Source organism: Rattus norvegicus, chromosome 9, assembly GCF_036323735.1.
Source record: "Rattus norvegicus strain BN/NHsdMcwi chromosome 9, GRCr8, whole genome shotgun sequence".
In the NCBI taxonomy this organism is placed as follows: Eukaryota; Metazoa; Chordata; class Mammalia; order Rodentia; family Muridae; genus Rattus; species Rattus norvegicus.
The window spans coordinates 79,426,732-79,454,617 of record NC_086027.1 but is presented as its reverse complement, the minus strand read 5'-3'; the positions used below and the strand labels follow the sequence as shown (position 1 = coordinate 79,454,617).

The 27,886-nt window shown below is 39.6% G+C and overlaps 1 protein-coding gene across 7 annotated transcripts in view; it reads right to left on the bottom strand.

Annotated features, from left to right (window-relative positions):
- Spag16 (sperm associated antigen 16) overlaps positions 1 to 27,886 on the bottom strand; it is a 919,670-nt gene that overhangs the window by 247,648 nt on the left and 644,136 nt on the right. For 6 of the 7 annotated variants that reach the window (XM_063267621.1, XM_039084103.2, XM_039084102.2 and 3 more), the window contains one exon: positions 10,533 to 10,598. The exons of the other annotated variant lie outside the window; for it this stretch is intronic. In XM_063267621.1, coding sequence (XP_063123691.1) covers positions 10,533 to 10,598 — 66 coding nt within the window. The remainder of the gene's footprint in view (positions 1 to 10,532; positions 10,599 to 27,886) is intronic. 7 annotated transcript variants of the gene reach the window in all.

The following is a 27,886-nucleotide window of genomic DNA, read 5'->3' as shown; positions in this document are numbered from 1 at the left end:
AGGTCTGTGGAGTTAAAATGTTAAAGTATTACACAAAAAACTCAATTATAAATATAACCAGGTCATATTGTATTTAAAAGGTTTTCAAACCACACAATACACTCTGTGGTTATTTTAGATGGCCACCATGTTTAACTAATAACAACAGCCCAAGTTGTTAGTTATATATCTGCTAGTTATCTATCCTTTGGTAAACCAAGTCCAGTACACATCTTCCTGTCTTGCTATTCCCTCACATCATGATGCTGACACATTGGGAGCTTGGCCTTAGAGCACCTGCTTGAGGTTTCTTCCTTCCGTTCTTGGCAGGTTTTCCTTAGATACCATTTCTCACAGTGTGCCTCAATTATTAGGTCTCAACTTTCTCATTACTTGTTTTTGTGTTGGTTCATTTTTATAGATGCATACTAAATACACACTGTTTCCTAACGGCTGCATGAGGCCCATAAAGACAGTACTTGGTATCCTTTACTGCTGAACCCACAGAATTGATAGCCATGCCCAAGACACAGAAGGAGCTTCAGTGAAGGGTTGCTAAGTCTGAACTGCCTACTGAGCTTTTGTCATGAATGCTCAAGAGTCATAATAAATAGAAAGCAAATAATCTTTATAGACAAAGAGAAAATACCAGAAATCATGACACAATCACAAAGCTTCTGAGTGGCATGTACTTTTGAAGAAAATAAAATCTATAGGGAATCATCACTGTCTACAGATAGGAGCTACAGAAGAAGTTGTATGATAAAATGTAGAAATTGTTAAAAGTCCTTGTCCAGGGTTTCTAACCTGCCTTTGGTTGTTGAGTTCCTGGAAGAAAGACACACTCACAGCCTTTATATTTACTGTATGTCTTTATCAGCACAATAGATGGGAAGCTGCCTATCCTCCTTGTTGTTATAATCTACTTATTTATTGATAACACCAAGTTATTACTTACTATTAACTCTGTTCTCTTTGGACTGCTCTTAACTCCAACTGGACAGCACTTAGGGCCATGCTCTCTTGACCCTTATAACATGGCAGTGTCCTTGTTCCTTCCCTCCTCCTGCGTGTTCTTCTGCTATCCCATGGTGGTTTCTTCCTCCTCCTTCACCTACTCATAGTCCTCTCCCCCAGGCCTGAGAAACCTCAAACTCACCTGTTTCTTCTGCAGAGCTACTGGCTGTTGGCATTCTTATTTACCAATCAGACTCTTCTGGGGAGCAGGGTCACTCAACATCTTTATGTGCAGACTCTATTATCTCTGAGGCACCAGTCTTGGAGGCCCCAAGTTAGCATTAGAATACAAGCAGCATTAGGCCAGGCGACTACAATAAAATCTTAAATATAGGGTTGGATATTGTTTTGTTTTGTTTTTGTTTTTGATTATTTTTGTCCCCCCCCCTTTTTGGCATATTTCTAAGGACAGAGCAATATAGAAGAGAAAAAAATATTCTTTTATTTTCTAGATTTTTTGGGGGTCTCAGTATATAAGCTTGTCCTTTGTTTACCATCATAATGTTTCATTTCTTATTAGAAATTCTTTTCCTGGCAGATGATTAGGGGAGATGACTAAACCTTATTTAATAAAATATTTAGTAAAAATTGTATAAGATAAGCCGAAAATGTTTTTTTAGTATGTGGAAACACTGAAGTCATTTAAATATTATATAAAATAAAACAGCATGTTACATAAGTTTTCTATTCTATTGCTATTTTTCCAATTTCCCTAGATGGACAGGATCTGATTATAGTTTTCAGAAACCATAGAATTTTGACTTATATATCATATAGGTGCAGGAAGGAATCTGAACTGACATCAAATATCAGTATTATTGGCCCAGCTAAATACTTAATGACATTAAGCTAGAGTGCTAAAGAAGGAAATAAAATGGAAATTTCTGTAGTATGTAAATTCTGCCTAACATTCCTGTGCTGCCCAGGATCAATGATTGCATGACCTATGACCTAACTTATTGCAGTCTGATATGAAATGGCCAGAAATTGAAAGTATGCACATTTTGTTTGTACTTGAGTCTGTTAGAACACATACACACACCAGAAACAGGCAATTCAAGATACTTGTTTCTGGATGATTTTCTTTAAAAAGACAATGAAATCAAAGCATGTGTGTCCCAATGGGAGCCACTTAGGAAAAAGCCTCAGATTGCAATCAAATTCATTTTTTGAAAGGATTGGCCTCTCTCTCTCTCTCTCTCTCTCTCTCTCTCTCTCTCTCTCTCTCTCTCTCTCTCTGCATGCATGTATGTATGTATGTATATGTGAGTTGGATGTTCAAGGTGGCCAGAAGAGAGTACCAGATCTCCTACGACTAGAGCTACAGCTGGTGTGAGCCACTGTATGTGGTGCTGGGAACTGAACTTGTATATCCTGCACAAGTAAGTGTTCTTTTTAAAAATCCTTATCACTATTAACTATATAACATATCCCAATATGAAAAAGAAAAAAAAATACTCCTATGGTAGTTTGAATATGCTTGGCCCATGGGAAATGGCACGGTTAGGAAGCGTGGCATTGTTGGGAGAGGTGTAGCCTTGTTGGAGGAAGTGTGTTTTTCTGGGGGTGGGCTTTGGGGTTTATTATGTTCAAGCTCTGCCCAGTGTGGAAGAGAGGCCCTCCCCTGGCAGCTTGCAGAAGACAGTCCTCTCCTGGCTGCCTTCAAATCAAGATGTAGAACTCTTAGCTCCTCTATCACATCGTGATCTAATTTTTCACAGCCATTTTCCTGTAGATGCCTGACCATGTTATTGTTTGTAGGAGTGTGGATGTTGGAACTTTAGATTTCAAAATCAGTGCAATGCTTTAAGTGGGACTTAATGGGTCATTCTTGTAGAAATATAGAAAACATTGGCATTGTAGGTGATTTGAACCATGCGAGACTGGTTCAAAGGGTTTCAGAGGGGAAGGATGTTACTATGTGACCTAAAGACTTTGTGATAGTTTGGTACAGGACGTGACTGCTTTTTGCCCTTGTCAGAAGAGTCTGCCTGAGTCTAAAGTGAAGAGACACCATGACCAAGACAACTGATAAATGACAACATTCAATTGGGCTAGCTTACAGTTTCAGAGGTTCAGTCCATTCTCATGATGGCATGCAGCATGGCAGCTTGCAAGCAGACACAGTGGTGGAGGAACAGAGAGGCCTACATCTTGATTCAATAGCAGCCAGGAAAGACTGTCTTCTGTAGGCAGCCAGGGGGAGGGTATCTCTTCCACATTGGGTAAAGCTTGAGCATAGGACAACAGAGTCTACCCCAAGGGTGACATACTTCCTCAAACAAGGTCACATTTACTTCAAAGAGGCCACACTTGCTAATAGACTCTCCATGGTCTACGTATATTCAAACCACCACAACTCCTATTGAGCATATCTATTTTAGTAGTTGCATACTTTATTTAGAATAATTTTAGAATTACAACTTTGTTAAAGTCCAAACTATATATTGCAGCTTTATATTTATGTTATTTATGTCGTGCTTAATAAGTATGTCTTTATCTTTTGCATGGTAAAGTCAGAATCCAAAAGGTACTAGGGTACAAACATAACTATGATTGATAATGCCCAATATTTCAAATACATAGTTTCATAGAAGTCATGGGAAGTCTGGGAAATTTAGTTCAAATCAGACACAAAAGTTAATGTGTGGGGAATTAAAAAATTTTTAAAACACAGGGATGAGGAGATTATTTATGAGGAAAATGGACAGTGTCATCCACAGACTGAAGGATTGGTTGAGTGAAGACTGAAGCTGACTGAAGAGTAAGGTTGAGTGATACCATACCCTGTGAAACTCAAAACTGAGTAAGGTAGGTGTGGGGCCAGCTTTCTACCAAACTACCTGCTGTGAAACACATAATCACGACACTCCACTGAGAGGACTGTTAACAATTATGTAGGTAAAATACCTGACGCCCTTCTCCTCGCTATTAGAGCATTTCTACCACCTCAAACTGAACCAATGGGAAGCAACTACCCCTGAATCCCACCCTACTCCTCAATGTTTGTAAAGTTCCTATCCACTTAGAATAAAGTACATACGGTATTTCACCGAGAATCATCTGAGAGTGGCTGTTTTAATGACCCTGGACACTTTGGGAAAGGGTTTTCTCTTCTGAAGCACTCATTGCTGGACCTTAGCTACACCTGGAAGACGAAGCTTTCACTTCTGCCCTCCTTGATGCTGCTGTCATGGCTGCTGCCTGCCTGCTGCCAATCAGAGTCGCCTGTTGTCACCAGCTGTGTCTGCTGCCACTGCCCCTGATGCTGGCATTGGCACTGCCACCATAGCAGGCAAGACCTGGGACCCCTGTTGCTTACCCTGCACGGGCTTCCACTGTGAGAGCTTTAACAATTTGGCCATTTCCAACCAGACCAGAGACCCATGGAATCTCGGATTCCACAGAGGACAACAGATAATCCATTCTTTTGCAACATAAGCATGAGGACATGTTTGATCCTTAGTACTCAAGGAAAATGCTGAGTGTGGTGTCATATATTCTAATCTCATCACTGAGCAGGTAGTGAGAAGCTGGATTAGTGAGCCACAGGTACAAATGAGAGTTTTGTTTCAAAAAACAAGGCAAAGGGCTCCCAAGGAATAACACTCAAAGCTAACCTTTTGCCTCCATATGAACACACACACACACACACACACACACACACACACACACACAGAGGAGGGGAGAGAGAGAGAGCGAGAGAGAGAGAGAGAGAGGGAGAGAGAGAGAGAGAGAGGGAAAGAAAGAGAGAGAGAGTTATGGATTTTGAATAATAAGTTTTAGCAAAAATATAAATATGTTTCTAAAGAAAACCTAGAAGGGCTTGACAAGAAAATGATATTTAGAGAACAATTGTCAGAACTTTTAGTTGAATTGTAGGAAGGAGATTAAAGCAGCACATCAGCTGGTGCAAAGAGGCAAAAAGCTAACAGATCCATATGTAGATGCATTGTAGAAACTCAAATAGAATGTGTTAAAAGTCTTACAACAGGTAGGAGAGAAAGGTCAAACATTATCTGCAAAAGATCAATTGTTCCATGGTAAACAGTCTCCTTTGCAACAATAGTAGATATCTGCCCAGCTCTAGTGCTGAGAGCCGAGAGCAAAACTGAACATTGGAATGTAAAGGAAATAATGGAATTTTCAGATATGCAGAGACTCAGAACTTCACATTCTCCCATACAGAAAGTACTACCAGGGAGTATTCTTCAGTAAAAAGAAATGAACCCCAAAGGAAAGGAGAGAAGTTAGTTATAGACAAAGAGTTAAGAACATGTATTGATATGTTTAATAAATACCAACTTTTGCATGACCAATTTCTAGGAATGACTTAAAGGCAAATAAAAACAACAAAAGAAGGACAAAGAAGCCAATGGGCACTTTGAAGTGACTGGAGGAGTTCTGGGCACAGTCAATCATAAGTTGATGTCCTGGAGAACAGTTGCCAGCAGAGACAGCGCCTGGCAGTACCTCCAATCTCAGTTCCATACTGTAGATGGCACACACAAGTTATGGTGCTCCAGAGTTGCTTTAAATCATTCATCACCTTATATTGTCTATCTATGTTTTGTATAAATGTTCATCTCCTTCCTTTCTGATGATTTAGCCTTGATTCATAAAGACTTATTCTCTTTGTCACTTGTATATAGGAGGGCTATGGATTATTTTGAGTTAATTTCACATCTCCTTCACTGAAGGTCTTCATCAGCTATGGAAGTTCCTTCATAGGGTTTTTGGGGTCACTTATTCTTATTGTTATATCATCTGCAAATAGTGATACTTTGACTTCTTCCTTTCCAATTTGTATCCCCTTTATATTCATGACTTGTCTTGTTGCTCGAGCTAGAACTTCAAATATTATATTAATAGATATAAAGAAACAGGAATTGGCTAATATAAAAAATGTATAAAAGAACTCAAGAAACTAGACATCAAAAAACTAAATGATCCAATTAAAAATGGGGTACAGATCTAAAGAGATTTCTCAACAGATGAATCTCAAATGGCTGAGAAACATTTAAAGAAATGTTCAACATCCTTATCCATCAGGGAAATGCAAATCAAAATGACTGAGATTTCGTCTTACACCTGTCACAATGGTTAAAATCAAAAGCACAGGGATCACTCATGCTGGTGAGGTTGTCTACAAGGGGAACATTCCTCTACTGCTGGTGGAAGTGCAAACATTGGCAGTCAATATGGCATTTTCTCAGAAAATTGGAAATGGGTCTACTTCAAGACCCAGCTATACCATTCCCAAAGGATGCCTCATTTCACCACAAGGATACTTGCTCAACTATGTTTATTATTCATAATAGCCAGAAACTGGAAACAGCCTAGAGGCTCCTCAACCAAAGAATGGAAAAAGAAAATGTGGTACAATTACACAATGAAGTATTACTCAGCTGTTAAAAACAATGACATCATGAAATTTGCAAGCAAATGGATGAAACTAGAAAATGTCATCCTGGGTGAGGTAACCCAGACCCAGAAAGACAAACACAGTATGTATGTATTCATTTATAAGTAGATATTAGGGGTATAGCACTCAAGTACCATCAAGTACCAAGGATAATTATGATGCAATTCACAGACTGAGAGAGGCTAAGTAACAAGGAGGCCTTAAGTGTGTGTGTGTGTGGGGGGGGATAAGGAGCTCCCTGGGAAGGAAAAAAATAGAATAGATTTTGCTAGAGGACTGGGCATTGGTGGGATTGGGAACCAGAAATATCAGGTGGGGAAGGAGGGAAAAAAAATACTAGGAAAAATGACTGGAACTTGGAGGCATTTCGGGGGCGAGGTGGAAACCCAATACATTGGAAACTGCACAGAATCTGCAAGAATATAACCTTAGCAAGTACTGCTAGTAATGGGTAGCCCAGAGCCTGAACTAGTGATCTTCTATAACCAGGCAAGGTATCAAATAGAGAGACTGGGCCATCACCTCAGACATAAAACCTTTGACCTTCAGTTCATTCTGCCTGAAGAATGTTTGGAGACCAGAACCTTGCAAAATCAAAGAGACCAGAGAGACTTCATCCAGCAGGATGCAGAGAACCACAGTCAAACATAAGGTGGAACTTGGGGAGTACTGCTGAGGGAGAATGGAAAGAGTTTGAGGAAGCAGAGGGATCAGGGACATACCATGACAACAGGGTCTACAGAACCAACTGATCGGAACTCATGGGAATTCACAGAGATCAATCAGGTTGTGTGCATATATGTTATGTCTGAGCAGCTTGGTGTTTTGGGAATTCTAGCAATGGAAGTGTGTGTGTGTGTGTGTGTGTGTGTGTGTGTGTGTGTGTGAGAGAGAGAGAGAGAGAGAGAGAGAGAGAGAGAGAGAGAAAGAGAGAGAGAGAGAGCTGTCTCTGACTCATTTGCCTACTTGTGGGATCCTTTTTTCCTCCTACTGGGGTGCCTTGTCCAGCCTTGATTTGATGATATGTGCTTCGTTATGTCACTGGGAGGCCTGCTATTTTCTGAGGGCATATAGAGAGGTGGATCTGGAGGAGAGAGGAAGTTGGGGAAGAGGCTAGGGAGAGGGAAGGGAGAGTAAACAGTGGTAGAGATATAATATATGAGAGAATAAAAATTTTTAAAAAGAATCACCTACAAATGTTATATGTCACTTTATATACTATGTGTCAAGTTAAAACCATAAATTATATTATTTAATAAAAGATTACATTTTAATGAAATATATGAAAAGGACTTAATCAGAAAAACAAAGCACATTCATGTTTCCTTAAAATATTTCATTACAGAATACTTTAAAAGGAGATAGGATTTAAATAAATACCTACTTCTAAGAGAGAAATAAGTCGCCAATGAAGGCATTAGAATTCTCATAAACAATGACATTAAATTTGAGTTGAATAGTTTTCAGGACCATATGCATTAATTCTTTCTTTAAATGTCTCCAAGACTATTGGCCCCAACTATTAAACTTTGATGTCTGCTTATTGATACCAAACTGCAGAATTTTCCTAAAACTGTGCTTGTGTAGACAACGAAATGCAATTTTAAGTATTAATGTAACACCAATGCCTTCTCCAGAGGCATAAAGCAATTAACAAGGCTAATATGTAATTAAATGTTGGTTGTATGTCTATGCAGTGTATAAACACAGTTGCTACCACTGACTTGACCTATGTTTGTTTAAGTGTTAACACTGTCACTATGACTCTGTGCTCTGAACTCTCTATAACCCAACCTCCTGACACTCCTTAACAGGTGTGTTACAGAAGATGCATTAGCAAAATGTTAACACAAGTGCCTAAAAATTTCCTCAGAGAATTTCAGCCATCATAGCAAAACATACCCCCTCTCTCTTATATCCTGATTGATGCTTCCCCCCCTCCTCTCTCCCAGTGTCCGACTCTTACCTTCCCTTTCCCTCCTATCCACCCATCCTCCCCCTCTTTTCAGTAAAGGGGAAGCCTCTCATGGAGCCTTAGCATATCAAGTTACAGTAAGTTTAGGCACATCTTATTCTATTGAGGCCAGACAAGGCAGCCCAGTTAGGAGAAAGGGGTCCAAAGTCAGGCAACTGAGTTAGAGATGCCCCCTGCTCCTGTTTTAGGAGTGCCAGCTGCACAACTGTTAATATGTGCAGAGGGCCGAGGTCCATCCCGTTCATGCTCTGTGGTTGGTAGTTGAGTCCTATGAGCACCTATGGGTCCTTGAATGCTTCCTCCCCATCTTCCATAGCTCCCCAAGCTCCACAAAATGCTTGACTGAAAACACCATTTCTTAGTACTTAATAAGTTCTTCTAGGAAAGCTCAATTAATGAGAGTTTCCAGAAAGTCTTTGACATGCTGGTCTGGAACAGTAACTTCTCCTGTGAGCAGTGCATGTACCAGAAACAAACGACTCACTCTGACTTTGGACACCTGCATTTCATATCCTCTGCCATTTGAAATGCATACAATTAATGCATATCAGCTGGGGTGGCCAGTTTAGCAAATCTAATTTGAGCATTTCCATATTTATTCCATTTACCATTCATAATGTTGAATGGTGGGTCTTTTTTCACCACGATATTGCTCACCAAAATAAAATGCCTGAATTACGAAATATAAAATTACTTCATTTCAGCTTCTATTTAATTTTCCTTGAGCATGAGAAGGCTTAATAAAGTCTTAGCATAAATATCCTATATCATGTGGCCCATGGTGCTTAACTATCTCACTATTCTGTTAGAAATAAAATTTTACTTGGTAAGTAGGACCGATCCATAATATATTTTTCAACTAATTGGCTCACTATAGTCAATTAAATGGGCTGTTCCATACAGAGACAAATCTGTTACAATCTAATGGTGGTGGCACCCATCGTTAAAACTTTCAGCAGTGACAGGCACAACTGCACAATTTCAGCTGGCGCACTCAACATTCCCTCAGAAGACATAATTTTTAGAGAATGTTCTTTTCTTCTTTCTTAAAGAGTAATATCAGCAGGGTAGTAACAGCATTTTGACTATGCTGTCATTTTGAGGTTCGAAGTGAGCAATCTATCAGATTTCCTTTTTGGCTAATTGGAAAAGAGGAATAAAGAATTAGGGGTTTTTCTTTCCTTCTACTGGGAGCATAGAGATGAATTAAGATGTTAGATGTAATTAAATCATGGAGTTTGAGGGACTTGAGAGGTCATCTGTCTACTCAAACTGCTTTCATCTGAGAAGGTACAAACTTAAAGCATCCTCCTATGATGATTATCTGAGCTCCTTTACAGATATCATTAATTAGCTTAGCAACTCAAAGCAAAGCTTAACCATACTTCTAGCTGAATACATCTAGCCATTAATAAAATGTTCTTCTTACCAGCCTATCTGTAGTAAACTGAAGAAAATCTGGTTTTTTTTTCCTACTGCTTTTTATTGTCTACATTCATTTTTCTTTTACTTTCATTAAAGCTTTTACATTTAAAGATGAAACCTTCTGCACAGTTCTGGTGGCACAGCCCTGAGGCAAGAGAAATTACATACATATACATATATACATATATGTACATATATATATAATGGGAACTCTACTATATATATGTCTGAGAGCATGCTGAGCTTCAATATTAGTTCAAAGACAGCTTGAGCTACAGAACAGCACTCTGATTAAAGAACCAAGGTGACCTAGGCTATTTGTCTGATGCATGCAACACCATGAACCCCCAGAACTGCAAAGAATTAGGGCAGCATCTACTCATTTACATGCTGAAGCCTATGCTGGACACAATGCTATGAGGAAGGTGTATACTACAGCCTTCTTCCTCTCTAATGCTACTGCCTAATGTGTTTGTGTGTGTGTGTGTGTGTGTGTGTATGTGTGTGTGTGTGTGTGTGTGTGTGTGAATTTGTGAGCTGTAAAGCTCTGTACCCATCTTCTATTTCGACATACTTCTCTATTTGTAGTTAATTCTTCTTTTGTTGTCCTCAGGTTTTTGAAGTATTCATTTTACTTTGGAAATTACTTTCATTAAAATTAATTTTGACATGTGAAGAATCATATGTCTTCACTGAGAGAACCGAACTCACCCTAGGTGTGAAGGTGGCATCATTGACGGAGTGCATGTGGCCATACAGAGACTGCTCACATTTACCCTAGGAGATAAAACAGATGAGTTTACTTAAGTCATGTTTAGTTGTACAAAAATGTCTTCTTATGATAGCAAGTAGAATAGTAGATGTGCCATCAAGCACCATTCAGAATGATCAAGGCCGGGCTTACACGATGTTTCACAGTATAGCTCTTTTTACTATAACTGTACTCTTCCTATTTGGGCCATGGAGCTGGTAAGGGAACACTACATGTGGATCCCATGGTGAATTGTTTTTTTGTCTGTTTTTTTTTTTACTTGTTTGTTTTCTTTTTATTGGTTATTTTATTTATTTACATTTCTTTTTTATTGGATATTTTCTTTATTTGCATTTCAAATATTATCCTCTTTCCCAGTTTGCCCTCTGGACATCCCCCATCCCATTCCCCCACCCCCTGCCTCCATGATGGTGCTGCCCCACCTACCAACTCCCTTCCACCTCCCCACCCCGGCATTCCCTTATATTGGGGCAGCAAGCCTTCACAGGACCAAGGGCCTCTCCTCCCAAGGGCCTCTCCTCCCATTGATGCCAGGAAAGCCCCATCCTCTGCTACATATGTGGTTGGAGCCATGGGTCTGACCATGTGTACTCTTTGTTAGGTGGTTCAGTCTCTGGGAGTCTGGTTGGTTGGCAGCATCATTGCTGAGGCTGAGGGTGTGAATCCTCTTCTTCTTCTTCTTCTTCTTCTTCTTCTTCTTCTTCTTCTTCTTCTTCTTCTTCTTCTTCTTCTTCTTCTTCTTTTTAGTTATAAGGTCAGAATGGAATTTTACATTTTCAATCTGTTTTTATATTGTTATTACATATATTAAGTGCTATAGAACATGGTGTTTACACAATAAGCATTTATTTTTATTTTGTGGCTGGCAGACAGACAGATGTTCCAAAATGTAACCAAAGTTAAATATGAAAACCTCCAAGCTTCAGTTTAAATGTTTTCAGGAAGGTTGGACCCATAGCAGTGAGGAAGCTACATGTGGAGACTTTCATCTTGAAACTTATGTTCGAAGAAGAGTCTTGACTATATTTGGAAAACAGCATCTTTAGAATCAGGGAAGATTACAACCAGATTATTGTTTACAAGATTCTCATTAGGAATTCTGAAATTCAGATCGCATTGAATAATTTATTCAGGAAGCCATTTATGAATAACCAATATTGTTTGGCATAATTCTATGTGTCTACTACCTTTGTTACAAAATGAAGCAGACTTCGTGTCCTGTACCCTGAGTGAGAGGAGACAGCTATTTTGTTTAAAATGCAGAGAGTGTGTTTGCAGATAGCTTTAGTTTGGCTGATACACATTGGGGCTCAGAAAATGATCGTAATGTACAGGAGGGAGCCATCTGAAGCTCTGTTATCTGTCGAAGAAGTGCTACCCCAAAATAATGCCATCATTCTTTGATCTTTCCCAAGGTCTCATTGTCCAGGGAAGATTCCGCTGGAATGACAGGAAGGAAGGGGATGACTTCATACCGAGGAAGCTCTTCTTACATGGCCTTCTCTGCTCTCCAACTCTGACTTCATTTGTCAACTTCTATTTATTCTTTGGGCCCAGTTAATTTCTCCCAAAGCCATTGCTAGTCTCTAAGCACCTATTCCTCCTTTCCTACAAGCAAGGTATTTAGCTTCCATTGGAAATTGACAGTTTAATAATTCTGCATGTTTTTTTTTCTCCTGTTGAAATGTCTGTATTGGTTCAGTTCAGCAAACTTTCAGAAGGCAAAAGGAAATTTTTCCTTATTGTTATAAGGAGTTTTTGGCAAATGTGATTAAACAGAGTGACCCTTTCAGCCTTACCAGACAGTGAAATCTATATGCTGGTAGGGAGACAGAGTAGATACCTGCTTTAGTTAGTGTTCCTCCTACACTGAAAACTCAGAGCCAAGTTCCCAGAGAGTGGAGAGTGCAGGTATGTTTTCTGGAAGACCAAGGAAGGTCAGGTAGCTGGCTGAGGTCTGATGTGAGGGACAGAAGTTCTATTCTCATTCACTAACTTCAAGCCTTAAAAGACTGAAGAGAGAGAAAAACTACAAAATAAGATGTTAAAGGTAGATTCTCTGGTGTTCCTTCATGTTATTGAGCAATTCTTGTACTTTCCTAAGCTAGGCAATTCTGGAAGCCCTTTGTCACGAAGCTGCAGTCAGGGCTCATGGCTGCCATTGCGCGTGGCAACTTAAACTGTCAATTCTCTTAACAGAATCAGTGTATGCTGTGTTCACAGGACTGAGAGTCTTTCCCACACAAATTGCAAGTTCATAAAAGAGCACACAGTCTCTGAGGGTCTGCTCCCCACCTTTGTTATTTTGATCCAGTTTCTTCATGCTGTTGCCCTTTAAACCAATTATGCCAAGGAACACAAATCATCCCAATCCCCAGAGTAGAAATAAATTATTCACAAGGCCAAACAGGCCAAGCATAAGATGTTATAATCACTAATATGTTTACTTATAGACTTTTCAACTTCATTTTCTTTGAGAATGACTATAGCGTAATATAATATTATACTTGTACAATGAACGTTAAACATCCTTACAAAGTTTTATGTCGGAAGATTTTTCTTTAAACTTTTTTTGTGTTTTTTTTTTCTTTTTTGCACATACAGTTTTGCATTTTGTCTGTTTCCAACTTGAGAATCTCTAAATTATTTGATTAATTGGTAGGAAAAATCTATTTTTTGGATTCAAATTCTGAGTGCCAAGTTTTAATTCAAAGGTGAGTCTCTGAGGCTTCCTTGAATAGCCCTGGTAGTCCCCGTTATAATGGAAATGCTGACTGACCACATTTGTGCCGCTATAACAAAACCTGACTTGAAGATAAATGTTTCATGAATTAAGAAAAGTTTAAAAAGTGTTTCTATTGAGCTTTGTTCTCCAGATAAAAGTGAGTCTACTCTTTTTGAGGCAGAGAGAGTATGTGGGTTACTAATATTCTAGTCTGCAAACAGTCTTAATCAAAAGCAATATCCAAAATGGTATGTTGAAATGTGGAATACCTTCTCTGATGAATTCTTGTCAAAATTGTTTTTGTTCAAAGGAACTGTAAAAAAGTAAAAAAGAGGAAGGCTTTTTTAAAACTATAATGTGACCTATCCATACTGTTTGGACATCTGATTCGCCCACACAGAGAAGCTATGTGGTGGGAGGTTTCTGGATGCAGCCCTGAGATAGGAAAAACTGACCCCTGATTTCTGAATCTGGCATGCAATAGCAGTTTGACCTTAAATAATAGTTTTACCTCACCTAGCTTAGTTACCTATTCAGTGCACAACACTAACAGCACTTAACCTTTGGTTCTGTTGTTAGGAATGAGCTAAGTCTCAATTGAAAGGAAGTGGACTTCCTGTCACAAAGTAAGAGCTTAACAAATATTTGCACTTAGGATGGAAAGATGGCTCAGAGGGCAAGAACACTTCCTACTCTTAGGGAGAACCTGATATGACTCCCAGCACCTACACTGGGAGGTTCACAACTTCTTGGAACTGCAATTCTATGGATCCAATGTTCTCTTCTGGCCTCCAAAGCACTTGTGCACATGTGCACACGTAGACACCCAAATAAATTTAAAGACGTGCTGTCTTAGGGCTTTGTTTTAGGATATTTCATACATTATGAACTCCAAGACTGAACTGAAAAGCTTGCTGTGGGATGTCTCAAGCCTAGTGCATACCTTTACCCTGAGAGCTTTCTGCTTTCTGTAAACAAATACTTGTGGTGTGGCTTAGTCCTAGAGCTAAATAAAGTCAACCCTAGGTCCCAATCACAGAAAGACATACATGGTATGCACTCATTGATAAGTGGCTATTAGCCCAAATGCTTGAATTACCCTAGATGCCTAGAACAAATGAAACTCAAGACGGATGATCAAAATGTGAATGCTTCACTCCTTCTCTAAAAGGGGAACAAGAATACCCTTGGCAGGGAAGAGAGAGGCAAAGATTAAAACAGAGACTGAAGGAACACCCATTCAGAGCCTGCCCCACATGTCGCCCATACATATACAGCCACCCAATTAGACAAGATGGATGAAGCAAAGAAGTGCAGACCGACAGGAGCCGGATGTAGATCGCTCCTGAGAGACACAGCCAGAATACAGCAAATACAGAGGCGAATGCCAGCAGCAAACCACTGAACTGAGAATAGGACCCCCGTTGAAGGAATCAGAGAAAGAACTGGAAGAGCTTGAAAGGGCTCGAGACCCCATATGTACAACAATGCCAAGCAACCAGAGCTTCCAGGGACTAAGCCACTATCTAAAGACTATACATGGACTGACCCTGGACTCTGACCTCATAGGTAGCAATGAATATCCTAGTAAGAGCACCAGTGGAAGGGGAAGCCCTGGGTCCTGCTAAGACTGAACCCCCAGTGAACTAGACTGTTGGGGGGAGGGCGGCAATGGGGGGAGGGTTGGGAGGGGAACACCCATAAGGAAGGGGAGGGGGGAGGGGAATGTTTGCCCGGAAACCGGGAAAGGGAATAACACTCGAAATGTATATAAGAAATACTCAAATTAATAAAAAAAAAAAGAGGTAAAGCAAGTGATCAGCTGTCAGGGAGTGAGAATAAGTAAACAGAAAGTAGGAATATTGAGTTGGAAGTAATTTAAGACAGTATAGAGAAGGAGAAGGAACTTTTTCCTTCTGGGATATCAGTGCAGTAGGATGGTCACCTGTGTGCTTTCTTTGTCTCTCTGAGCTAGCAGGCTTTCACTCCAGCATCTGCCTTCTGAGTCTTCCTGGGTAAAATTGAGCAGCTAGGATGTTGTTTCTAAAACAACAGGGCTTCTGTTGCCATGATAAAACCATGACCAGAAGCATCTTGGGGAGGAAAGTTGTATTTCAACTATTAGGTGACCCTGCATCACTGGTAGTGACTTAAGTAAGGCAGGAACATAGAGGCAGGAAGTGCTATGGAGGAGTGTTGTTTACTGGCTTGCTCTGTATGGATTTCCCTGCCTGCTTTCTTATATCACTCAGGACCTCTGGCCCTGGAATAACACTGTGCACAGTGAGCTAGACTCTCCCACATGAATTGTTGGTCAAGAAAATGCCACCCAGACTTGCTTACAATCCAATCTTATGGAAGTGTTTTCAACTGAGATTCCCTCTTCCAGTTGAGCCTATCTTGAATCAAGATGAAGTAAATAAGCAAACAGAACATTTTCATGCCATGGCATATGATTGCTGAAGTACTCATGGCTTCCAAATGGATATCTCCACCCTTCTCTCTGTTGAACTTTTTAAAGAGGTCATTTGTGTGATCTGGACTATGCCCTATAGTTTTCTCCTCTTAAGCAACTGGCCTGGTCCACAGCCTGCTCAACACTAACAATATCATCTGGGACCCTTCTCCCCCAAAGGTGGTTACTTTTAGGATTCAGAGAGCTGCAGAAGTATTAGATGGATAAATGGCAACTCCTGTATTCTTCAGCTCAACTACTGTTCTGTCAGTGGTCCAAACTCTATCTTTCTTTTGTCTATCGCATACACTGCATACAGTAATGTCCTCCTCTTACCCTTTCTGCCCCAGGGACAGTGATAGGTTCTTATCATTGAATGTTCTGACCCTGTCCACTGTTCTTGTGACACTTGTTACCACTGGTAACCAATCTGGTATAGCCTGTCTGGTGTAATGTGTAAAAGAAAGTCATCTCTACTGGTTATCTGTCCCTCAACAAAGCATTTCTTCATAATGAATACACATAACATCACCAATTTACACATATGCACGCACACATGCACACAACCATGCATACACATGCACGAAATTGCTACCAAGACAAAGACAATCAATCACAAACCTATGGATGTGTCACCTTCATCCCTACATGCCATGCAGTGCCTCACCCATTTGCTATTCATTTCTGTTCCTCTTTTCATGTCTTCCCTTGTAGGGGACGGCATTCTATGAGCTTCCTCATTAGACTCTATTTCCACTCTTATGCCATTCACAACAGATTCTTCTCACACACAGTATGGAATTAGGAAAGGCTGATTCAGACATGCCAATCCTCCTATGTCTAGCAATCCCCAAAATTATGACATAAGAACAAATTCCAACTCTTTCCTAACATCTCAATTCTTCATAGTCATTGGCTCTTGACTTCCAATCTCACTATAGACTTTAGCTTTCTTCTCTTTTATTGGCTCTGACTTTCAGTATTTTATGCATTGGCTGAGATTTTTGATTACAGCACTAACAGGCAAGGTTAAAGAAGGATTGAATGGTCTGAACCTGTGCCTTGAGCAGGCCTTAGGTGCTGGTTCCACAACCAGTCCCACAACACCCAGAGGAAGCTTGACTCCCAGGTGCTCTATGCACTCAGAACAGATCTGGGACATTGGGTCTGCACCCACTTCTACAACAACGACAGGGAGCCTGACTCTTAGATGCTATGAAATGTCCAGGATCACAGGGGAGGCCACACTATCTGTCCAAACACCTGGAGCAACTCGGTCTCCCAGGATCCAGGGAAGCAGGAAAGATATGTATGACAAAAACTTCAAGTCTCTAAACAAAGAAATTGAAGATCTCAGAAGATGGAAAGATCCCCTATGCTCATGGATTGGCAGGATTAATATAGTAAAAATGGCCATCTTGCCAAAAACAGTTTACAAACTCAATGCAATCTCCATAAAATCTGAACACATTTCTTCACGGAGTTAGACAGAGCAATTTGCTAATTCATTTGGAAAACCCAAAAATCCAGGATAACAAAAACTATTCTCAATAATAAAAGAACTTTTGGAGGAATCACCATCCCTAACCTCAAGCTGGATTACAAACCAATAGTGACAAAAACTGCATGGTATTGGTACAGACACACTCATATAGATCAATGGAATAGAACTGAAGACCCAGAAATGAACCCACACACCTATGGTCACTTGATCTTTGACAAAGGAGCCAAAAACATCCAATGGAAAGAAGATAGCATTTTCAACAAATGGTGCTGGTTCAACTGGAGGTCAGCATATGGAAGTATGCAAATTGACTCATTCTTATTGCCCAGTACAAAGCTTAAGTCAAAGTGGATCAAGGACCTCCACATCAAACCAGATACACTGAAACGAATAGAAGGGAAAGTGGGGAAGAGCCTTGAACACAGGGCCACAGGGGAAAATTTCCTGAAAAGAACACCAATGGTTTAATATCTAAGATCAAGAATGGACAAATGTGACCTCATAAAATTTCAAAGCTTTTGTAAGGCAAAGGACACTGTCAATAGAACAAAATGGCAATCAACATATTGGGAAAAGATCTATACCAATCCTACATCTGATAGAGGGCTAATATCCAAAATATACAAAGAACTCAAGAACGTAGACTCCAGAGAGACAAATAACCATATTAAATATGGGTCCAGAGCTAACCAAAGAATTCTCAACTGAGGAATATTGAATAACCACGAAGCTCTTACAGAAATGTTCACATCCTTAGTCATCATGGAAATGCAAATCAAAACAACCATGAGATTCCACCTCACATCAATCAGAATGGCTAAGATCAAAAACTCAGATGACAACAGATGTGGTGAGGATTTGGGAAAGGAGGAACACTCCTCCATTGTTGGTGGGATTGCAAGCTGGTACAACCACTCTGGAAATCAGTCTGGCGGTTCCTCAGAAAATTGGACATAGTACTACCTGTGGGCCCAGCTATACCACTTCTGGGCATATATCCAAAAGATGCTCCAAAATATAGCAAAAACACATGCTCCATTATGTTCATAGCAGCCTTATTTATAATAGCCAGAAGGTGGAAAGACCTTCAACAGAGGAATGGATACAGACAATACAATAAATTTACACAATGGAGTATTACTTAGCAATTAAAAACAATGACTTCACGAAATTCAAAGGCAAATGGATGGGATTAGAAAATTATTATCCTGAGTGAGGTAATCCAATCATAAAAAACACACATCCACTAAGTGAATATAAGCCCAAAAGCTTGGACTATGGAAGATACTATTCACAGACCATGTGGAACTTAAGAAGAAGAAAGACCAAAGTGTGGATGCCTCAGTCCTTCTTAGAAGGGGAAACAAAATACTCACATGAGGAAATATGGAGTGTGGATCAGAGACTGAAGGAAAGGCCATCCAGAGATTGCCCCACTGGGAGATCCATCCCATATTCAGTTACCAAACCCCACCACTACTGTGGATGCCAAGAAGTTCATGCTGACAGAAGCTTGATATAGTTGTTTCCTGAGAGGCTCTGCCAGAGCCTGACAAATACAGAGGTGGATGTTTACAGCCAACCTTTGAACTGAGAATGGGGTCCCCAGTAGAGAAGTTAGAGAAAGTACCGATGGAACTGAAGGTGTTTGCACCCCCATAGGAAGAACAACAATTTTAACCAACCGGGACCCCAGAGCTCCTGGAGACTAAACCACCAACCAAAGAGTACTCATGGAGTGACCCATGGCTCTAGTCGCATATGTCGCAGAGGATGGGCATCAATGGGAGGAGAGGCCCTTGGTCCTGTGAAGTCTTAATGCCTCAGTGTAGGGAATGCCAGGGCAGGGAGGCAGGAGGGAATGGGTCAGTGGATGGGAGAGCACCCTCATAGAAACAGGTAGAGGGGGATTATATAGGAGGTTTCCAGAGTGGAAACCAGGAAAGGGGCTAACATTTGAAATGTAAATAAAGAAAGTATTCAATAAAAGAAAAGAAAAAATTATTGAATAACAACACTGGAGAGACTTATGAGCATCTCACTCAAAGCATGTGTCTAGAGTTTATAAGCATAGATGCCTTCCTTTTCTTTTCTGGAGCCAGTTTGCACTTCAGTGCAAGATTTTGTTTAGTATGTCTCTTTTGTTTCTTTGGTAGTGTCTTTTTATCTCTTCATTGTCCTTATCATTTATCCCCACCTCTCTCTCTCTCTCTCTCTCTCTCTCTCTCTCTCTCTCTCTCTCTCTCTCTCTCCCCCCCCCCCACTTCCTCATTCCCACCCATCCCTGTCCCTTATCTCCCTTATCTCCCTCAATCTTCCTTATTCCAATTCTCCTTTCTCTCCATTGTCCCTCTTCCCACCTTCTTTTCTCCCTTTCCCTCTATCTTCCTTTCTCTTTCTCTCTTTGGTCTGTTACCCTGTTTTTTTTAAATCACTAATATACTGGCTAATTAGTTCTTAGTGATGGAATTATTCTTTGTGTGAAGGTATCACTTTAAGTGTCTCTTCCTCATCATGAAAAAAAAACTCACAAACCAAAAAACCAACTCTTTTGTGTCTTGAGCATACCATTATGATCTTTTCACTGGTAAACCATATAGATGGGGATGGCAAAAATATTCAATTCACAGAACTTTGCAAACAAGATAACAAGCCTTCAATTTGTAGTATAAAAAATGCAATGAAAAAAAAAGAAGAAGAAGAAGAAGAAAGAGACACCAGGTTCTATGTGCTACCTGTCCCAGTGCACAGTAGGATGAAGTAGGGAAGGGGATAACTTTGGTTCAGAAATTTGAGGACACTAAGCCTAGACAATGCCATAAGCTGCAGTGAAAATTATCTTAATTTCAATTCCTACACAAATATCATGACCAAGAAGCAAGCTGCAGAAGAAAGGGTTTATTCAGCTTACACTTCCACATTGCTGTTCATCACCAAAGGAAGTCAGGACTGGAACTCAAGCATGTCAGGAAGGAGGAGCTGATGCAGAGGTCATGGAGGCATATTATTTACTGGCTTGCTTTCCCTGGCTTGCTCAGCTTGCTTTCTTATAAAATCCAAGACCACCAGCCTGGGGACAGCACCACCCACAATGAGCCCTCCCACCCCTTCAGCCTTTCATGAAACTGATCTCTTGCTCTTGGGCATAACATCAGGGTCCAGCTTGTCCATGCAACTAAGGTATGCCTAGCCCACTGTAAAATAAATCTTAAGTATACCACATAATCCTTTAACACATTTCTCCATTTATTATTTGTAGAATGAAGCCCTAGGTGATGGGAAACGTAAAACAAAAAGAGCCTCATTTCTGAACAACCACGAGACGTCAGCTGGGATCTTCCTGCTGGTTTCAGTCTGTGAATGAGAAGCCACTTTCTACTGTATTAAAGCTCTGAGATTTCAAAACTCAACTCCTTCCACTGATGGTAATATGCAATAAACAAATTGCCTTCCTGTAACTCACCATCAAGTAAAATGACTCATAGTTAATTCCAGCTGTCACTGAAGCTCCAGGAGAGAAACATATCTCCTCCACTGTATGTATTATTCCCACAGCTTAAGATAGGTTTCTTTTTTGTTTTGTTTTGTTTGGGGTTTTTTTTGTTTTTTTGTTTTTTTTTTTTTAGAATTTGATAAACAAAAACAGATACTCATCAATGAGTAAGCAAGTTGACATGGAGATCTCAAATGAAAATGGAAAAACACTACCAAAAATCAAAACACTCTCCCTACTATTTACATTTACTACCTCCAGCCATGACAGGAATCAAATTGGTACACAGTCTGATTCCCCCACCTTCGCTACAAGATGGTTTAAGCGAATGGATGCTGCCCTTGACTCTTAACACTTTAATCAATTGTAGGACAGTGAAGACTTCAGCTGGAAGAGAAGCTGTATATTTACTATTAATTATGACTCTATAGTGTTGTGTGAAAAGCACAATTCTGTGAGATGGGTGCTATTATATGTCTTAAGAGAGAAGCAAAGAGGCATTGAACCCATGCCAAGATATTAAAGAAGCCAGAGGCAAAGTAGTAACCTCTTTTTGTCTAATTCTATAGTCACTTACCTCTATGTGGGCAAGAAAATTAAATGACTGGAGAATAAATAACAACACATAGACTCAATCCTGTTCTCCCATGCTCGTTATGTAAGCTTTTATTCATTTGGAGCAGTACCCTCTAGGGGTCGCTTTCCCTTTCAGCAGGCCTCAGCAGCACACATAACAGTGGCTGTCTTAATTAGGGTTCCTGTTATTGCAGTGAAATACCATAACTATAAAGCAAAGTCTGGGATGAAAGAGTTTTTTGGCTTACACTTACATGTCGCTGTTTATCACCGAAGGAAGTCAGGGCATGAACTCAAACTGGAAAGGTACCTGGAGGCAGGAGCTGATGCAGAGGCTATAGAGGGGTGCTACTTACGGGCTTGCTTCCCCTGGCCTGCTCAGCCTGCTTCCTTATAGAATCCAGGAACACCAGCCCAGATTTGTCCCCACCCACATAGGCTGGGCTCTCCCCATTGATCAGTAATTGGGAAAAATGGCTTACTGCTGGATTTGTAATGAAATGAGAGCATTTCCTCAGCTGAGGCTCCTTTCTCTCTGATGACTGTAGCTTGGGTCAACTTGACACACAAAAACAGCCAATATAGTGACTGTGAGGTTATCTTACTCCTTGATATGACTAAGATAGGCAGTGACATCCCACCTTTCACCTATGAAGTGCAGAGAACTGAAGCTGCATACAGACATCATGGTGTTTAGAGGTAGTTACAACATCCTTACCTGACCAAAACTGTGTATTCATCTCTTCTCTTTAAAATATTAAAAAGCCTCAGGACTTATAATAGTTCCATATAAAAATCAAAAAGAATATAAAACTCATTAACGAACTAACTCAAAAAAAGAAAAAAGTAATGCAGGAAAAAAAAGGAACTAACTCAAGATTAAAAAAACAACAAAACAAAACAAATGAGGGGCTTGGCATGTAGGGTAACTTGTATATTGCTTACTTAGCATTCACAAAGCCCTGTAGCAGACCATCTGCATCACATAAAACTGTGTGTGTGGTCCAAATCTGTGACATCAGGTTTGGAGACAAGACTTCTGGTGGAGCACAAGGATCGGAAGTTCTAGGTTCTCCTCAACTTCAGATGGAGGAGGAGGCCAACCTGAGCCCCTCTCTCAAAAGAACCACCCAACCAATGACAAGTTTATAAACATTTTGAAAAATAGTTCTATAGTAAAGCCACAGAATAACCATTTATAATAGAACCAAAATTATCAAAGAGATAAGTGGTCATCTATTTCCTTTTATAGCATAATGGTACTTTGGAAATCTAACAGTACTTAGAAAAAAAATTAAGACTAGAAAAATATATAGGTTTTAGAAATAACATCAAAGGCTATATATTTTTAAAAGATTTTATTTCATTTTTTTCAGGAGCCATGAAGGAGAAGCTAAACACTAGCAGGTGATCTTCTTGAGATGGGTCTGCCTTGGATTAAAAAAATCTGTGATGGATTTGTTCCTTTAGGCAAGGCCCAGGAGAATTACATTTTAGGAAATATTCCTGCTATTAATAAGCTTTTACTGTTTATAGATAAAGATATAAATATCTATATAGATACAGATACAGATACAGATACAGATACAGATACAGATACAGATACAGATACAGATACAGATACAGATATAGATATAGATACAATCAACTTCTTGGTAATAGCCCACTCTTTTGAGTAGATCTCTGCAGAACAATGAAGATCTACTATCCTGTAGTGATGCTATATAGACAAATAGATGGTTTCTTAATTCTTAATGATGATCCTACAAGAATTCCTAAAATTATAGCAATTATTAAGTTCTTTTGTGATAGTCAAAAGTCATGAATTCATAGTCTTCAAGTGTCATGAATTAATTACTTCTGACATAGCAAGCAGGCAATTACTATTCAGAGCATATTCCAGTAGGTTGTAAAACAATTAACCATAGGTCATAAAAAGGGGACTAATGTTTTACTATGGGTGCAAGGACAGAAGACAAAATATCAACTGGGTTTGTCTATACAAAGCTACATTGATACCCCAGTCATGAAAATTGTGGTTTTTAACTGTCCAGGAACCTGTAGAGCTGGTAACAGAAGATAAGTGTTTAGCCAGATAATTACTCATACTGGATATGCATGTAAACATTCTCTGTTGTAAACTTTTTATTTGATCTATGATTTGAATTTATGTGAAAACTTGTGAACTTTTTTCCATGTGCTCATATATTCTGAAAGATGTACAAGTGCTGAGGACAAAGAGAAGAGACAGAACTGAAGAGAACTTTTTAGACAGAACTGAACTCCAAAAGATCTTAGGGAAAAAAAGGCATTGGGAGAAAGAGGATTGTTACATCAGAGCAGGAGGAGAGAACAATACATGAAGGAGAATGCAGAGTAAAATAACTTAGAAACTATAAGGCAACTTAAAAAAATTAAGAGAGCAATATACAGAATGCAGAGGAAAAGAGGAAAAAAGAAGCTGCAGAGAGCAGAAGGAGCAGGAGGCTTCTTACCATGGGATAGAACATATCTTTTTGTAATAGCAAGGCAGGCTTAGTCATTCCAAAGAGAACAAAGCTTTCTTCTTACAGACTTGGTTTTACTTCATTTAGCAATAACAGGGTAGAAACTTTTACTTTCACTGTGCAATAAAGATTGGAGCTCATTTTTCATCCAGAATGAGTGAGTTCTTTCTGCACTGATGCTAGGTCTTTTGCTCAATATACATATGTAAGTATGGATGTGTGTATGTTTAAGTATGTAATTATGAGCTAGTATGAAAGTTGGACCCAACTTGTTTTAATAGAGATTTAAGAATGTGTGTGTATGAATTTGTATATGATTTTATGCAAATTTAATCCATATTTTCTTATGTAAAAGTTTTTCCTTCTGTGAGCATGACTCTTCTCCTGGTGCAGTAGAAGTTTATTGCTCTAAACTTCCCCTAGATGACAAGAGAGAGGCAACTGGACAAGAGGAAAAAGGCTCTAGCAATTAATCCATTACTTAACCCTCCCCCCCCCATTGTTTTAGGATGAGGTGCTAATGCCAGAGATTCCCTCAGAGGAACTCAGACACACAGGTCAGATAGCAGCAAAGTTACTTAGACTTAAAATAGGTAAACATTTTTAATACTATACAGCAACCTTAAATATCTTGCCTGCACCTATACTCATACCTGTCGGCTCACCTTCAAGAGAGAACCAAGAAAGAAGAATAGCCAGGGATGGTCCACAAAGATTTGTTTGTTTGTTTGTTTATTTATTTATTTTTCTTTTTTTGAAACAGGGTTTCTCTGTGTAACAACCCTACTTGTCATCATTTTGTAGACCAAGTTGGCCTTGAACTCACAGAGATTTGTCTGCTTCTGCCTCCAGAGTGTGCACCATCACGCTTGGTTTTTATGATTTATTTTTAAGTATGTTTACGTATACAGTTACATGCAGTACCTGAGGAGGTCTAAAGGAGACTTTGCATCTCCCTGAACTGGAGTTACAGGCAGTTGTTAGTAGCCCTAATAAGCGCTGGGAACTGAAATTGGGTTGTGTGGACGAGTAATAATATACACTCCTAACTATTGAGATGTCTCTTCAGCTCCCAAGCCATAGCACACAATGGCTTTTTGATATGTTAGTGATTTTTTTCTAATCAGCATGTAAAGTACATAGGGTTAGATGTGTAAGTCTTTTAAATATATACATATTTAATAATGTGTATGTGTGGGTATTTGCCCTTAAGTGCTAGTGCCCATGAAGGTCAGAGGTATTATATCCTTATTATATCCCCCTGGAGGTCCTGTTGCAGGCTGTTGTGAACTGCCTGACTATAGGTACTAGGAAAGGAATCTGGATCTTCAGCAAGATCAGTACATGCTCTTAACAACTGAGTTGTCTTGCCAGCCACCAAAATGTACAATTCTGAAGAAATTAAGTTTAATGACTTTCATTTATGTGTATATCTAAATAACTGATATGGAGATTAGGAACTAGAATATTTCCATCCCTCTACAAATCTCTGCACACCCTTTGCAGTAAAACATATGGCTAAAATATTTTATTGTCTATATTTTGTGAGAAATGTGTGGCTAATAAATTGATATTAAGAATGGAACTTGAGAATATTATCCTGAGTGAGGTAACCCAGGCCCAAAAGGACATGTGTAGTATATAGTAGCTTGTAAGTGTATATTAGCCATAAAATATAGAATATCCAAACAAGAAGGGATGGGCAAGTGAGGATGCTTGAATTTCACTTAGAAGGGGAAATAAAATAGTCATAAGAGGCAGATGGATGGAGGGAACTGGGAGGGAAAAGGGATGGGGATGGCTTGGTCTTCATGTGGGTACTGAACAACTGGAGCAGGCTCTGTCTCAAAATCTGCTGCCTGTCTGTGGGATGTGTTCTTCTAGCTGGGCTGCCTTACCTGGCCTCAGTGGGAGAGGATGTGCCTAGCCTGGCAGAGACTTCATGTGCAAGGGTGGAGAACAGCCAGGGATGCCCCACAGAGATTTGTTTGTTTGTTTGTTTGTTTGTTTGTTTTTGGGTTTTTAAACAGGATTTCTCTGTGTAACAACCCTGCCTGTCCTAGTCATTTCGTAGACCAAGTTGGCCTTGAATTCACAGGTGGCCTCCACCCACTCGGAGGAGAAGGGGATAAGGTGATGGAGGAAGGGTTATGGGAGATGGTGACTGGGAGAGAGTGGGATGTAAAGTGAGTAAGTAAAAATAATACTAATAAAATTTAAAAAATAATATCAATGTTAAAAAGCATTGTTTAACAAAAAGTTAGTCCCCCTTCTCAGGTCATCCTCAGAGGCAATCACTGCAAACCATGTCTTCCACATAGTTTATGGACTATTCTGTGCTCTTTCAATCACTTTCCCTCTCTATCTTGTATGCCTACCTCGGTTATTATGTTAAAGAACCCCAGTACATGTGCCTTTGAGGAACAGAATAGAGTGATGGTGAAGAATTTCTGTATTGGAAATGGTATTACAGAATTATTAATATTTCTTATTTGTATAAGCTGTATGCTATGCACTTAATATACTAACTCATATATATATTATATATAAATAATATATATTCTTAATTTCTACCACAGAAAAGTAGTAGTATTTTAAATACTCTTATAGTTGGAAAGACTTGTATAAAATGATCTCTACTTAACATCTATACAAATCAAAATACTTAGCATTTGTAGATCAATTTTTTTTCTTTTTTTCGGAGCTGGGGACCGAACCCAGGGCCTTGCGCTTGCTAGGCAAGCGCTCTACCACTGAGCTAAATCCTCAACTCCTGTAGATTAATTTTTGCTTTTCTACTTTGTAGTCAGCTTACTAATTTTCATTGGCCACTGAGAATTTTAAAAGTCACTGTTCGAGGGGTTGGGGATTTAGCTCAGTGGTAGAGCGCTTGCCTAGCAAGCGCAAGGCCCTGGGTTCGGTCCCCAGCTCCGAAAAAAAAAAAAAAGTCACTGTTCTATTAAGAAGGGACACATTGTTCCAAAGCCATAGTGACAAGTACCAGAGTTGGCTATAAAGTCAATCAGTTAGCAAAAGCTGTACAGAGCCGTTCCCTAGTAAGCAATCGGCATTGGTTAGTCAGTCACAGCTAGCTTCGGTGAACACTTTCGAAAGCCAAACAGCAAGAAGTTCATGACTTCAGCCAATAGGACAGCAGGCCACTGTGGTGAACCCATTCCTATGGCTGCTCTTAAAGTTCTGCTGTTCTAATGGATTAAAAGCACTGTCAATGCTGAAAGGTTTTCTCTCTGTCCTTAGCCCACTCCTATCTCAGCATCTTATACAATATGAATAAAGTTATTCCAGGAAGTATCAGGTCAGTAAATGGGTTTTCTCAAAACAGCAAGTCATACTTGACTATCCTGTGGAACCAGCTTTTAAAGATATTGTATGTAGTTTTTATTTTTATTTTTTTTGATATAGTTACAGTTCTTCATGGATCTTGAGGACAAAAGGCCAAGATCCAGGCATGAGCAAGTTTAGCTTCATTAGGAAACCTTTCTTGGTCTGTGCATGGCTGTGATCTTTCTATATCTCCACTTAGTCTTTCCTCTGTATGTGTCTGCATCCTAACCACTTTCTATTAAGAAATCGGCCACAATGGACAAGGCTCACTCTAATGAACCTACATAACCCGAAGTATTCTCTTAAAGGCCTTTGAGCAGTATGTCTCAACCTGGGGCTCACAACCCCTTAGGGATCAAACATGACCCTTTCACGGGGGTTGCCTAAGACCATCAGAAAACACAGATATTTACATCAGATTCATAACAGTGGCAAAATTATGAAGTAGCAGCAAAAGTAAAATTATTTTATAGTTGGAGATCACCACAAATGAGGAACTGTATTAAATGGTCAGAGAATTAGGAAGGTAGAGGCCACTGCCTTAGACCCTTCTGAGATATCGAGAACTGAATGTCAGCATATATGTTTGGAAGTTGTTCACATTTGGATTTTTGGTGGAAGCTAATTTTGCCATTAGAACCCTGTGACCCTCAGTCTTCCTATCTGTAACCTAGGAATGCTATTGTTT